The 16,191-nt window shown below is 34.7% G+C and overlaps 1 protein-coding gene across 1 annotated transcript in view; it reads right to left on the bottom strand.

The window, feature by feature from the left end:
* The window catches only part of NTMT2 (N-terminal Xaa-Pro-Lys N-methyltransferase 2), a 26,811-nt gene extending 10,966 nt beyond the window's left edge, over window positions 1–15,845 (bottom strand). The window contains exons 1-2 of the mRNA XM_074264631.1: window positions 15,597–15,845; window positions 827–1,002 (exon numbers count right to left, since the gene is read on the bottom strand). Of these exons, the coding sequence (XP_074120732.1) occupies window positions 827–1,002; window positions 15,597–15,843 (423 nt within the window). The 5' untranslated portion in view covers window positions 15,844–15,845. The remainder of the gene's footprint in view (window positions 1–826; window positions 1,003–15,596) is intronic.
* Between the last annotated feature and the right edge of the window lie 346 nt (window positions 15,846–16,191).

The following is a 16,191-nucleotide window of genomic DNA, read 5'->3' as shown; positions in this document are numbered from 1 at the left end:
TACGAAGTTATAAAAGTTTACAAACTGCATCAAGGATAAAGTATCCCAACCAGTAAAATCATAGTTCCTAGAAACACTAATGTACTTACAGGGGATTTCAAAAAAACTCCACCATGTCAATTATTGGTTATTTCTATTCATGCAAAGCAACATATATACATAATTTTAGCTGAAGAAAATTAGAAAATGCCCAATCACATCTGCAATTTGCAATTATATGTATCTTCTTCGTCAGGATATCAAATGCCTATCTGTGCAGTTCAGAAGAGAATTTATCTTTGAACTTTTGATGTCCCCTTGTGGCCATCAATTTATGGCATGAACACAATTTTTAGAAGATAATAACAAAAACAACAAAAATAACACCCAACATTTAGACAATTATTTTCTTATTTTGGTCTTCACAACCCTGGAGGTAGGTGTTATAATTATCCCCATTTAACAGATAAGGAAACTGAGACAAATAGAGGCTAACTGATTTGTCCAGGGTCATACAGCTAGTATAAATATCTGAAGCTGAATTTGAACTCAGGATTTCTGATCCAGGCCCAGAACTCTATCCATTGTACCACCTACCTTTTTTTTCTGAAACACATGGAATTAGTCCCATGCTATGAATACTAAATGTCCCTAAATGGATCAACCAGTGGCTTAATGAAGTCCAGCTTCATTGGTGGTCCAATGGAGGATGGAGAAATTAACGCTCAAAACAGTTCATCCTGCATCCGTCCAGTTGCATCCCATGAGCTTCATCTATTTTATACAATAACACCTAGTCCTTCTGCACATTTTGCCTCCTCATCAAAGCTTCACTTGGATAACTCACCCCAACAAACTTCCTAAGAAATTCCCGGGAGGCTTGGATATCTGTGTTAGACAGCTCAATATAGTCTCCCATCATCCCCTCTTCTGTCGCAGGAACTTCACGGTAGAAAAGCTTTGCTCTGGCATAGAACTGCATCTCGCCATTGATGACTTGGCTGGTTAAAGCATAGAGTTTCACTGCAAATGGAACATCACAAATGATCATGCAAGATGGGCCATATCTTGAGTCAGTTTTCTTTTGGCATCTGTAGTTTCCCAAGAAGTCCCAGCATAGAGCTATGCAATAACTATGACAAAGGACAATTAGTAGGAACTGATAGGATATCCCAGAGAAAAAGAAAAAGGAAAAAGATACTATACCAACTCTGCAATCAGAACAGAAGGGTGACTTTTACCTCTTACCTTTGGGTTAATCTTAATTTCATTTTTAGAGGCTGAAATTACAACTGCTGCAATTTTCTACTATATTTACAATTAATTTTAAAGATATATGTATATATATAAAGGTAGCTTCTAAATAGATTGTTTTATTTGACTGATGAAGAGAGACGCAATATAATAATAGTAGAGGGTCAACCCAATACATCAAACCAACTGTTTACACAGACTCAGCATCATTTTTTACAATAACACTCTTTCCAAATCAAAGAAATCTAGACATCAGATCACCTACTTGGAATATCCAGCATGATTGTTTATATTTTGGAAATCTATAAAACCCAAGGGATAGAAAATCATAAACTCATAGAATTTAGGGATAGGAGAAGATGTAGATATTATATAGTCCAATCCTCTCATTTTCCATATTGAAAAAAAAGACTTTAAAAAGGTGATAAAGTTTGCCTGAAGTTACACAAGTCTTAAGTAACAAAGTCAAACCCAGGTCTTCTCACTCAAAATCTACTTTCCAACATGCCATGCTGACTTTGACCTTGTATATTATACATCTTATATAATTTTTAATTAATCAATCAATTAATAGATTTTTGTTGAGTACCTTGTAGGTACAAAGCTTTTTGGGGATTTTTGGAAGATTAAAATTAGTCCTGGTCTTTAGAAAGCTTATGGTCAAATTGGGGAGTTAAGAGAAGCTACTTGAATACAATTGAAAAGCATTTATTAAGCACTCTTTGTGTGCTAGCTGTTGTGTTCAGTGCCACAAACACAAAAAATTAACTAACAAGGCAGTTTATTTAGGACATTGGACATTAACTTTATAGTCCAGGTTACCATAACAGGTTTTTCTGATTTTCTTTTGGAAATCTACTTGGTAGATAATAGTGCTTAAGCTTAAGGCCTTTTGACCCTAATAATTAGGCATAGCTGAGTGAAAGACAATAGGGCACATTTCCAAGTTACTTAAGCTGGAAAAAAAAACTGTGTAAAAAGCAAAAATACCCACCAGAAGATAAATGGCAAACATCCTAAACCTGGCTCTCCTGCTTAATGAAGGTAGGGACTTTGGCCGAAAGCCAGATATTGGATCCCTTTGTCTCAAATTTGATTTTCCATGCTCATTTTTTTTTCAGTTTCAGTAAGACAACCCTTGGTTGAAGCAGAGATTCTGTTGCTTCTGCTCAGAATTCCTATGATTATAGGCAATGTTCTGGTCAACAACACCCATGATTCTCTACTAGTAAGTTGTTATCACTTTTTGTATTATGTATTCTAGTTTGGGTTGCTTTGTTCTTATTGACTATCTAAAACAAAGCTTCATAAACTGTGGGTACCAACCCCACATTGGGATGTGCAAAAGATTTGGCAACAGTAAAAGGTATCAAATATCCTGCCAAAATTTAATTCTTTATGTAAAAATAAACAAGCACATCCATTTCATTAATATGGAAATTTGCTTTCATCTTGAGTAAATGATAAAACTATATGTATACCAAAGACTTGTTTTAAAATAAATTTCTTTATGATTTATTATCAGTAAATGTTTGATTTGTATACCTAGTTTATATACCTATCCATGCAGCCTTGCATAAAAATTTCTTGAACAAAAAGGGGTTGTGAGTGGGGTAAGTTTAATCTATGGTCTAAATGGCTCAAGAACAGATAAAGTGAGGGAAGACCTTTCAGAAGAATATGGCTTTGACCTATGCCCTAACTGTGACTTGAGATTTTGCAATAACAAGTTGAGTTATAGCTAAAAACTGCAGGTGTTTGATTATCTTAGATAAACAAACATTTCCCTCCAGTGTCTTAATTTAGCCTTTAGTTTCTGGGTATATCAGAAGTTTCCAGCCAATAGGAGAAAAGGTTACAGGGTAGGTGGGGGTTTCTGGTTAGGGTCTATATAATCCTGTGTTGGCATTTTGCATTTTGCACTCTTTTACTGAAAAACACTTTGTCAGATGGGAGTTGCCCTTTCTTCCAATATTATAATAAATCTCTTTTTGCTTTTTCTTACTCAGAGAGTCTCTGATTTTAATTTGGATTCACTTTCTCACACAGAACTGGAAGAGATTTCAAAGATCATGTAACAGAATATTTTTTTCTTCTTTTCTTTATTCAAAACTCTGATTTCACAAGTAGAAGTATCTTTCCAACTTTTTTTGATCAGGTACTCCTATTGATAAAAAAAAATTATATATCCATTCTCATATAATTACTTATATTCTTAAGATTTATACATATACATGTATTAATAAATATAAAAGGTTATAAGTAAGAGATAACCATACTATTATTAAGTATTAATAATCCCTCATAATAAGCAATCATCACCTAACAATAGCATAATATTATAGGCAATACATATAAATATTAGCCTATTATGGACCATTAGGTGAAAATATTAAAAAAGTATATGGATGCATACAAATATACTTGAAATGAATGAAACAAATATGATTTTTAATAATATATTATTAATAATATAAAATTAATTTTGCTTTTACTTAAACATCATTGTAATGGCAATTTAGTAAAAAGTAATGGTACTTAATAGCCTTCATTATTTTGGAAAATCTTGGTTTGTTACTTTATAATACCACAGTTCTAAGATCTGATTCTAAGCTTGTAGAGGGCAGATAGTGGGGGTACTCTGGGTAAGGTATACTGGAAGCAAGGGATACTTACAGCTTATAGTTAGCACTTACTCGGTGTGATTGATGAGATAATGGTTCTCCAGTTGGCACATATTTTGTATGATGTAATGATGTAATCTTACTGAGGTATATAAGGCCTAAGAGTATTGGAAATCAGAGACTCCATCCCTAACCATTGTATTGGCTCTCCTGCCTCCTTCATCTCCTCCACCAGAACAAAGCTGGTCCCCCGAGATCCTGCAGAGAGCCAGTTCAGACACTACATTTTGGTGCCCGAACAGGGAGTTCCAAAAGGATACCACATAAGCTCAATCTCAGTATTTAGCATTAATGAAATAATAACAGGTAATATTATTTATTTAGCATTTAAACTTTTCTATGGGCTTTACAAATAACTTCCATTTTATTCTCACAAAAACCTTGGAAAGTAGATGCTTTATTTTCCTTATTTTACAGACAAGAAAACTGAGCTAAATTACTTGCTCAGGATCACACAGCTAGCAAGGATCTGAGATGGGATTTGGACTAAGGCTTTATGACTCGTTGTCTAGAGTATTGTCTACTTAGTCACTTAAATTAACTTTATTTCAATACTTGAGTTTAATGGTTGTCTGAAAAGTATAATTAAGTAAGACATTTATGTATCTACATGAAAGAAAAGAATCATTACCTACATTGAATCATGATGCTCATTTTCCAGTCTCATCCATCAATTATGCAGTTTCCAAATGAAAATTTGACTAGCAAATTCCTAACTTTCCTTGAATGATTCCATTATATATATATATATATATATATATAATGATTCCAACTATATTCCATTTGCAAATGATCACAATACCATTATAGTTTCCATATTAAAAAAAAAAGGATTTAAAAACCACTGAAACTCTTTACTTGAAAGATTTTCAAAATGCTAGAAATCAGTTTTCTTAAATGTAGATATGACATAACATGACAGTTTTTGTACATGACACCCTTTCATTGTTTTCACCAATTCAGAATGGAGAAAGAAAGTATTTATGGTGATCAGCAATTTCAAGTGCTAAAGAGAGATCAAGAATGATGAGGCTAGAGAAAAAAGGCCAACTGAGATTTGACCAAACAAATCATTAGTTACTTTGGAAAGAGCATTTTGTGTTGAGTGAGAAGTCAAACATAAGAAAGAAGTTGATAATTTGAGATAATTGAAAGGTGGTCTTGTCCTTGAAGAAAATATATACCTTCTGCAGAGAGATATATTGGAAAGGAAAAGGTTATATGAAATCTGCAGGGCAGATTATATCTCTTTTCCATAAAATATGCCACTTACTTCTTCCCACCAAATAATGGAAAATGTAAGGAGGGAAACTGAAGGAATTCATAATAGTCATGAAAAAATCTGATTGGCAGGATTGAGGAATTTTATCTGTGCCATTTAAGTAGTATTTAGATTATTACAACCCCAAATTAAAATTAGTACAGTGGGGGAGTACTGAATTTTAATTTCAATTATTGGTAAATATTGCCCAAAAAAATAAGAAAAAGAGAGATATTTTAAAGGAAGAAAGGAGTTAATTATTGAAAAGGGCCCTAAAGTTTCTAGGAATCCATTTTGCCATCTTCTAATTGATTGATCAAATGCCATTTGTGTTCATTTAGATAATACCTTCCCAGAAAGGAAACTACTTCAAACCAAAACAAATTGGCGAAATGCTTTGCCATTTGTAGCCTAAGGCAACCTAGAAGTAACTTGCTCATTGTTGCACAACCAATTTGTGAGACTTGAACCAAGTTCTTCCTAATTCTAAAGTCAGCTTTCTATCCACTATGCTATATTGGTTTCATATTAACAAGAAATTTCATCAAATATTTGGGATTTTGTTTCCCTGGTAGAAGCCCAGAACACATAGTTAATGACAGAATTCGAACTAGATTATTCTCCTTAATTCCATTCAATACTCTTTCCACAATAAGCACATACTACCTTCCCCTTGGAGTTCAATATTGGTTTGACCTTTACTATAGCGTTCTGCCAGTGACAGATTCCTGAGATCTAATCAAATAAAGCTGGGATCTCAGAAACTAGTCGTGGCAGAAAGGCAAACCCTGGAGAGATCCTTTGTAAGTTATCTGAATAACAATATTATTCACTGTACATGGCTCCTTTCCCCCAAACAGCTCCAAACTCAGTGGGGATTTCATCTCACTAATCCTTCCCACATCCCTATGAGTTGGGGTGTGAAGCCAAAAATAGCCACTTACACTTTATATAGCAGGGAGTGGTAATTCAGGCCAGGCCTCCTGACAACACCTAGAATGAAGTTCTATTCATTAGGCCAAACTGGCTCATGGAGCTTTCAGATGAGTCCTCCTTTTTCTCCAATTCATTCCAAGTCCCACCTTCCTTTTACCGTGCCAAAGTACTCATGAATTTTTTAGGTTTAGAATTGGCAATTTCTGATATGACCAGATATCTATCCTAAAAAACAGTTTAGGAAAAGGAAAACCTTCCTTCAATCTGGAGATGGATTTAGGGATGAGAGATGACTCAAATTCTAAATAACTTAATCTCTCTCTCCCATTGACCTTTTTCTTGTCCTTTCTGTCTTTTAAGAGGACTAAATAAGTATAATGTCTTGCTGGACTGGACAATCATATTCTAATTTATGACAGTTTAAATCAAATCTTATTTCCGTAGACTATGTAAAACCCTAAGTGTCTGTGGACTAAATGAAAAGAACTACTCATGTATGGGTAATAGTATTAGGAGAATCTGAAGTTATGGGTATGGCAAGAAGGTGGCCACCATAACTCTCAGAAATTAGCTCAGGAACTTCATCATTAATTATGATTAATCCCACCTTTTCCAAGGTACAAGATACAGCTCAGTATTTGAATAACCTAATAATCCACGTCCCATATGAGTCCATTTTATGGGTCAGTTTTATTAAACTTTTTTTCTTCATTTCAAGAGACGTTTCAGTGGGAGGAGGATAAGTTATTGGGAAATGACTATGGTGGGAAGGATGAAAGGTTTAAATATAACAAATTAGAAGAAGGAAGAACACTAGACTTGGATCCCAAGAAATCTCCATTTGAATCTCAGCTCTCTTTCTCCCCAGCTATCAGATGCTGTCCATATCTTACCCTCCTTGACCCTCATTTCTTTTTTTGTAGAGTGGGAATAATAAAATTGTGGTGCCTTCTTAGCAGTGCTGTAATGAAAATAAAATGAGATTATATCTATAAAGCTCTGTGAAATGGTAGAAAATTATATAAATAAATGTTGTGATTGCCCAATTGTGAACATTATTCCAAGATTACGGGAAAACAAGCCAATACCCTCCTTGATCCAATACAAGCAGTAAAACTAACCATAATCATCATCACCTGTTTAAGTCAACTGCTTGGTAGAGCCTCTTAAAACTTTAATTCATGAAAAGAAATGTTCCCATTTGTTCATAGTGCCAGCAACATTTCCACCATGAGGGGAATATACAGCTCTGCAGGAGCCTGCCTTTGGAAGGGGTCTTTTCTGGTTTGTCAACTCAACTACTTATTTTCACCTATTTGACAGAACCATTTAGATAAATAAATACGTAGCCTCTTCCCTCTTGATAGCTTTAAATGTGCTTCATGTTGGACGCTGAGGGAACAATTCACAGGACTTCTTTTTTACCTGGAGAAGGGAAACAGCTTTGTCTTCAGGGATATATAATGGTGTTGTCATTTTAGAATTCCTTGAAGCTCTGTGTGGAGAATTTTAGCAGCCAGTAGAAACAGACCCAGTGCACTCTTTTTAAAGATGGTGGGTCTTAGAAAGAACAGCATGATATGGCTAAAAAAAAAAACCTACAGAATTTGAAATCAAGAGAGCAGAGTTTTAACCCAGATTCTAAAACTTAATTGCTATATGACCATAACCTCTTTGACTCTAAATTTCCTCATATATAAAATGAGAATAATTGTACTTGCATTAACTAATTTAATTCAATAAATATTTATGAAGTGCTTACTATGTGCAAAGCACTATGCAAGGCACTGAGAATTCAAAGGAAAAGTCAAATATTCTTTACTCTTTTTTTCCCCCTGAGGCTGGGGTTAAGTGACTTGCCCAGAGTCACACAGCCAGGAAGTGTTAAGTGTCTGAGACCAGATTTGAACTCGGATCCTCCTGACTTCAGAGCTGGTGTTCTATCCACTGCACCACCCAGCTGCCCCAATTTAAGGCATTATAGATATATAAGAGGAAATGATATATTATATGTAATATATATATAGTATAATATAATATATTTCTTATAAGGGGACAAAACATGTACACAGATAAACAAACAAGAAGCATACATGAAGCAAAATAATTTCAAGGGGGAAAGATCATTTATACTAGGAATTCCCCTTTAGAATGTCAAGTTTGAAACAGGAGAAAAAATAATGGGTTTATTTTGGACATGTTGAATTGAGATCCCTATAGGACATAAAGTCTGAGTTGTCCTAAAAGCAATTACCTTTAGGGGAGGGGTTGCCAATGGAGAAGAAACAAGGAAGTTTGGAATAACTTAAGAAAGAGTGGATAAATGATTCCATTAGACACAATGGTTCAGTTGTTGCTGTGACTGCTTTGTTCAAATCAAGTAACATAAATTTGTAGCAGACCTAATCAGCATGGAGTCATACTTTTTTTATAACTCTGATGAATAGCACCTTAATAGAGTAAAGAAAGCAAATGATAGAGGCTTGATAGGTAGGGATTGAATGCCAGATGGAGGATTTTGTATTTTATCCTAGAGCCAATTGAGAGTGAATATTTTTGAGTAAGATAGAAATGTAGTCAGAATTGAGATTTTGGAATATCACTTTGGCAGTTTGGAGTATGAATTGGAGAAGAGAGAGAAATGAACCCATGGGGGCTGATGAGATCATCAGGGAAAAGAGTGTAGAGTTGTTATGAAATTTATGAAAGAACAATTTAAAACTTAAAGTGCTACATAAGTGTAAGTTATTATTTTTAATTGGATACTGATTTCTGGATCTATATCTGATTCTCCCAAAAGACAATCAAGAGTCTCTTTATTTCAAGAAATCTATGGTTTAATAGTATCATAATATTGAAAGTGAAATGAATGATGGAGTGAATTAATAAATGAAAAAAGAAAGAAAAAGTATTTTAAGTGCTTATTATTCTTTCCCATTAAGATGAAAATCCTGGAGGACAGTGATTATATTTTTGCCTTTCTATTTATCTTCAGCACTTAGTCCAATGCCTGGTACATAGAAATACTTAATAAGTATTATTGATTTGACTACTATGTGAGGCACTGAGCTAAGCTGTGGGGTGACAAATAGGTAATGAAATAGTCTCTGCACTCAAATAATAAGAGAAAACCTGTATATGGGAATGGTGGGTGAGAAGGGACCTACCTTTCGTATGAGAAGTCACTAGAATAATGAATGGAACTAAAGGGCAGTTGATCTTTAGCTTCACAGAAGCATTGGTGGTGTTCATTTAATTAGTAGGCCCAGAGCAGGAAATGAAAAGTAAGCGAGAAAATACAGTATGTGAACAGCAGCAAGACAAAATGACCAAGGATGGAATGGATAGGATGTGGGAAATACTTTTATGATCATATTGTCCAAGTCTCTAATTATATGGATGAGAAAATGGGATAAGGATGATGAAGGATTTGCCCCAGACAGATAGTTTGTTCCAAAATTCAAGTTCATCTGTCTTAAAAGAGGATCTTGCCACAGAATGAATATGACTCTTCAAAAAAGCATTTGCTAAGTAGCTACACTATTACAGATAGGAATTAGATCTATGGTTGCATTGATGTAAAGAGTTTCTGAAAGAATCGGTGGGAGTCAGTAACTTCCTCCAGGTGAGAAAAGAGGGACTCAGTTACAGACCAATTCCAGCAGTGAACTAATTGAAAATGAAAAGTGTTACTGTACTGAACCAAATATATCATGAATGATTAGAGCCTTGTCTGGCTCAACTAGTATAAAGAGTAATCTGCCTGGAAAAAAATTTTATTTCCTTGATTGTTCCTGTTTCAGCACTACTGTGACCTAGTAAATTTATCCACTCTACACTTCCTCCCCTTCCCTACCTCACTGATGCCTTTCCTTCAGGAGTTCTGTTCTTTTTTTAAAGTTTGTTATCTGGACTTTTATAAAAAAAAAAAAATCTCCAAATAAAGATAAACTGATTTTTTGTTGCATTCTGAATATTTGCTGTCAAAAAAAGAGGATCATATGGGGAAAAGACAAAGAAGAACCAGTTGCCCTAGAACTAATCACAAACCTATAAAAGCCAACAATTGTTTAAGAAAATGAAGAAAACTCTCATACTCTCCCATGAATGCATGGAAACATCCTGATTAGCTAAGAGTGACCTTGAGATTGGATCAATAATAATAATAGGTCAATGAAACTTACAGGGTTTCCTTAGGAAATTACTAGTATTTTCTGGCAGCTTTCCATATTGGGAATAAATATCCTCAATTGAAACCATCCCTAGTCTACCCTTTAGGGAACCTACATATATAATAGTCTTCCTTGAACTGTTCTAAGAGAAATGCTCTTGGATTCTGAGGATAGTTATTTGATGAAAAAACAAGAAGAACGATAGCTCTGGATGTATAGTTCTAAACCTAGACTCAGTAATAGTGAATTCTTGCCTAACTGTACATACTTCTGAGTGGATACTGTGCTAGTTGCTAGAGGAGACGCAATGGTGCTAAAATCAAATAGAAACGGGGCCACTGAATTGAGCATAAGGATCTTTGTGGATGGCATATTGACTTAAGAAACCACAAATTAAAATTACCTATGTTTTATTGGATTTTTATTAATTTTGTTAAATATTTCCCAATTGCTTTTAATGTGATTTGGATCTATAGTTTTATCAAGGTCACCCAGTGACCACATATTTGACCCATCTGCTATAAGGAATACTGATGAATTCTTACTTTTGTGAGAAATGTTGATTAACAACCAATATCTTGAGGAGATTCAAGGCTCTCATCTTATTCTAAAGTCTTGATCTAAGTTGATTCTTGAAAGATTTCATTAACTCTTCTCACCTTGGTCATTTTGTACCTAATCTTATAAGGAATTAAACCTTATTGGGGAAGCCCATTGTGTTCTACTCAAGCTTGGGTGACGATAGATCCTTTTTTCTAGATAGTTCAAGGCAGGGGGTGACACAATGTCACTAGCAACCCCTCTTTTCTTCAAAAGTTATAAAAGAGTGTGAGACCACCACCATGATTGTCTTTGGTCTAAGAAAGATGGCCAAATGAATGTCCTTTTATTAATAATCTTTTGACCTTATTAATAAAATAATTAAATTATCCAGAAATTATCCCTTTCAAACCTTTTTAAATGCCACACTTTAAATCTTCTATACATCACTTGGACTTTTGGAATCATTTTTGAGAGTTTCGAGTATTAAATACTCTATAAAGTCTACAAGTCTGTCCATTAATCCTCAATTCTCAGAGCAATGTTCACTTCCTTCTTTTTCTTGTCATCTCACACAATCACCCACAAACAATTCTGGCTAGTAAACCAGATTAAATTCTGGCTAGTATACCCAAGCATATTTGTAACCTCCAAAGAGTGACTTCCTTTCTGAATATCCCAGCGCAAAATCCATGGTTGAATGGATTTTCCCCCCACTTCCTCATTATCAAAAACTGTGGCACAGCATATAGTGGCATTTCTTCCATCTGGGAAGATAGCTACCAATCATTGCTCTCATTTTTTTAGAGCTTAGTGATGGTAAGTAGCACTTCTCATAATACAAATGTGGAATTTTAATTGAACAGGTGCTTGTTCAATCATTAATCCCTGCAGCTCAGGAAAATCATCTCAGCAAAATACTTCATAGCAGAGAATTATTATAAAGTGTTTTAGTTGTGAAGACTGGTTTCCTTCCAATCTCTTTCTTTACAGGCTCTATAGTCAACCCACTCTCCTTCTATAACAATTGTCAACATCAAGATCTTTCTCCTATAGGCTCTAGGACAGGAGGACTTTGCTTTTGTAAAGAGGACTTACTTTTCATCCCAATAAAGCCTTGATATCATCAACTGCTGGCCATAAAAAAAATCTATGAATAAATGTAATCAAGATGGACTCCCCAAATTTCAAAGGGGCATTCTGTATATATCTCCTTGGGCAAATCATAATGTGTCACTACTTGTTCATGACTACCAGCTGCTTTTAAGCCTAAAATTAGTTTTGAGGTAGCCATAGTCGTAGATCTCAATCCCCTTAGTATCCCTAGCCAAAGAACTAGGGTTATTTTCTGAATAATTTACAAATAAGAAAATTTGATTATGGACATCATGATATAGTTGAAAGTACAAGTTAAAAATTATATGAAACACTTTCTCACACTTTTAAAAGTAAAAGCATTTCTTTATAAGTAACCCAGCATAAATATTAATATTAATAACATTTTAATTATATAAAAAATAAAAATAATGTTTAAAGAAATACAAATGCTGAGGAACAACTAGATACCTTCAAATGTTTTCAATTACTACTTGAGCTAAACATTGCTTTTCCTTAGGTCTGAGTATAACACAACTTTGTTAACAGCCCAAACTATTTTGGGATTTAGGTTCTTTTACATCTTGTCTGCACCTCTTAAGACTTTTATCATTTTGGCCAAGTGTCAAAACATTCAGACTCTTTCCTGCTAAAGACCTGATCAAGTCCTCTAAAGATTAGGCACTGGATTGAAGGGGTCTTTTTCATTTAATCAAGGGTGCTCAGTGTCTTTGCTATCTAACTTGTCAGGTCCTTCCTATCTTTCTAATTATTGCAGAAAAGTCATTGCTTTGCCTATACCATTTATTTGTATCTGGAGATTTAGAATTCATATATTTATACATACACATATATGCATGTGTATGTGTATGTATATATTATATATATATACACAAAGATATATATGTGTGTATATTTAATATATTTGCACATATAATATATACACTCATTTTGAAAAAATATATGTATATGCATATATACATGTACATTGTATATAATGTATATACATGCATATATTATAAATATTATACATATATATACATATATCCCACATTTAGGAACAACAAATTCCTCTTCACTGTCTTTTAGACATCAGAAAATGATTTGTTTTAATTTTGGTTTTCCTTTGGCAATCTGCTTCTTTTGACGTCTCCTTGATTTTCAATGTTATATCAATTATTTATTTTATATACATTTAGTCCCTTAATAATAGTCATTTTATAGCTTGTCTTCTGGTACACACTGAACCTTTGTGATTCAATTAAATCTAATTCCTGATTGAAAATAAGAGTGGAAGAATGTGCCAAAGATTACTCCCAGAATTTGATCATGGCAAAATAAGGATGAGTTCTGATTCCATGAGCTAAAAAAGTAAAGTCAAAAGGAGAAGATTTGGGGGGAAAGATAATAGCTCAGTTGAGATATTATAATTTGAGAGATGGTCTTCTAAGAGAAGCTATCCTGTAATCAGAGATTCAGGTCTGGACATCAGAAAAGAAATAAGAAATTAGTCCCTGACCTCAAGGAGTTTACATTTTATTGGGGGAGGAAGGTGGAGAGAGTGATTATACCAATAAATAAATACAAAACCACTTAAGATGAAAACTCAGGAGATAAGGAAAGCTTTTAGAACCCAAATTGAACCTTATAAGAAGCTAAAAACCAGTTTATCAACAATAAAATGAGGAAGAAAGGATTTCTCCAAAGAATAGTCATCCAAGTTAAGCCTGGAAGAAAGCTAAGATTTTTATGAGATGTACAATAAAGTTCATTTGTCTACGATAGGCAAAGAAAGGATGGCAAAAGGATGAGAGAACACTGAGAAGTAATATAAATTATATAGTTCAGTTATACTATTCAAAACTAATTGAAAAGAGAAGACAGAAGAAATAATCATTCCCTAGAAAATAGCTCATGGCTCTCTTAAAAAGCACTGTTGAAGGAGAAATGGCTAATTACTATAAGTGGGACAACTTGTAGATTTCATGATTTTTTATGAGCAGAGTAAATATTACTCACTTGTTGCATATATTCACCTAAATTGAACAGTTCCATGAACAAAAACCTTGTTCAGAAATAGTTTTAGGCATAAAGGCCTTAATTCAGATTGTTCTTTATCCATGTTCCCCTCAAGTAGTACAATTCCTTTCAAAATATTCCTCAGGTGCTACCTTCTAAATGGAGCCTTTTTTCCTTCTAGTTAATGCTCTCTCCCTTTTTGAAAAGACTTTTTATTCTTGTTGTCTATAGTTTGTGCTTACTTATCTGTGTATCTGTTGTATTCTTCTAAAAACTATAAGGTTCTCAGAGAGCAGGGATTATTTTGTCTTTATATTATCATCACAAAGAATGATGCCTGGCACATAGTAGGCATTTAAATGTGGATTGAATTGAATTAAATTTTTTGACTGTTTCTAGACTCTAAAAATTGCCCCACTTCACTTGAGATCTAGAGGGTATTTCAGGCAACCTCAGAAAAATTGTTTGGGAATTATACATGAACAACTCCCTTTCAGTTACTGGAAAAACTATATAAAAGACTATATAAAGACTATATAAAACAAACTTATTCCCTAGTAATGACCATTTTCTATAGATTAACTATAAATGATGCTCTGATTTGACTAATTCAATAGAAATAAGGGGCAGACAGATCTGATCAGCTCTATTTTTTTACTCTATTGTTCAATTCCTTGAAAACCAGAGGGAACTAGCGGAATATTGTCCCAGTTTCTCATAACAAATCTCCTTTCTACCAGCTCCCTATTTCTGCCACATAAAAAGAATCAAAAGCTGCAAGTTTTTTTCTTTTCTCTGCTTCCTATTGTGTCTCCTAAAGATCAAAAAGGATATTTAAAGTATAAGAATTTGGGGGAGAATATTACATTAAACTCATTTCAAAACCAAATTAAATTTAATATAAGGGACTTATCAGAGACCAAAGCTAAAGCCTAACAAGTGCACCATTTTCCTATCATTGGTGAGTCTACACCCCTCCTGGATCCTTAATAAGCTGCTGTTCAAATTTATCCAACTCTTGAATATTTGCAAAATAGTAAACATGTCCATAGGATAATAAAATAAATTGTTAGGAGCTACTTTAAAGGGCATCCTTTTCAACCCCTTCATTTTTCATATAAGGGAATTGAAGTCTGGGGAGGCTTAGGAACTTGTTAAAGTCCCACAGACAGTAAATCTCAGAGGTGGACTTTGAACGGAGGTCATCTGTAAAATGAGTTAAGAGAGAGAAATGACAAACCACTCCAATATCTTTGCCAAGAAAATCCCAATTCTGGAAGAGTGGGGCATACCTGAAATGAGCAGCTTTAGTGCCATTGAAGACACTTCCCATCGTACCATGGTGCACCTCCTTCAGTCAGAAGAAGTGCTTCTATTTCTAGGTCTCAAATGGGAAGTGAAATGCCTTGACTGCAGTGATCTCAGAATAGAAAGCTGCAGTTCCAAGTCACATTTTGAGGTACAGTTCCCCAGAGACTCTGTTCTCTCCACTCCCCAAAAAGAAATCCTCAGCCATTTGTCTGCTGGAAGTTTCCCTCCAGGTGATTCACAGCAGCAAAAGAAAATGTGAAATGCTCTTTTCCTCCCTCTTTCCCTCACATGTCCCAAGCAGCTAGCCACCCCATGCATCTGATTCTGCAGGTCTCATGGACTCACCCAGAGAAAGTTTTTCCAGGAGATAAAGATAACTCTGAAAGAAGTCATTGCGGATTGCCCTGTGAAGGATAAAGGACATGCTATGTCGACACAGCTCATCATCTGTCTTTTTCCAACGGGATCTAAAGGCAAAATGGGCTCCCAGATAGGCCATGTTGAAGGGAAGAGGGAGAATGTAAAGGAAGACTCTTGCCTGAGCACTTTGTAGAGTGAGTGATGTGCTTCTGCAGGAGCTCAGGGCTGTCATTTTAAACCATCTCCTAGTCCTCTGTCATTCTATATCATGGCTGAGTGTCATGAGGTGGGTGGAGATGTCGGGGAAGGGGGAAGGGAGGAAGGGAGGCATGGAGAGGTCAGACTTTTGGCATTTTCCCCAGTCTCTTGGGTGTCACCCCTTCCAGGCTAGCAAGTGCTAAGCAAAGATGAAAACAAACTGAGATACTGCTTTATTTGTTGCTACAAACACACATATATATGTGTGTGTGTATATACATATACACACACATACACACACACACACACACACACACACACACACACATACACACACACACACACATACATACACACTCACATTCCCAAAATCCCTAGGATT

This window comes from Sminthopsis crassicaudata, chromosome 4 (genome assembly GCF_048593235.1).
Source record: "Sminthopsis crassicaudata isolate SCR6 chromosome 4, ASM4859323v1, whole genome shotgun sequence".
Taxonomy (NCBI): Eukaryota; Metazoa; Chordata; class Mammalia; order Dasyuromorphia; family Dasyuridae; genus Sminthopsis; species Sminthopsis crassicaudata.
The sequence above is the reverse complement of the archived record's forward strand: the minus strand, read 5'-3'. Positions and strand labels throughout refer to the sequence as shown.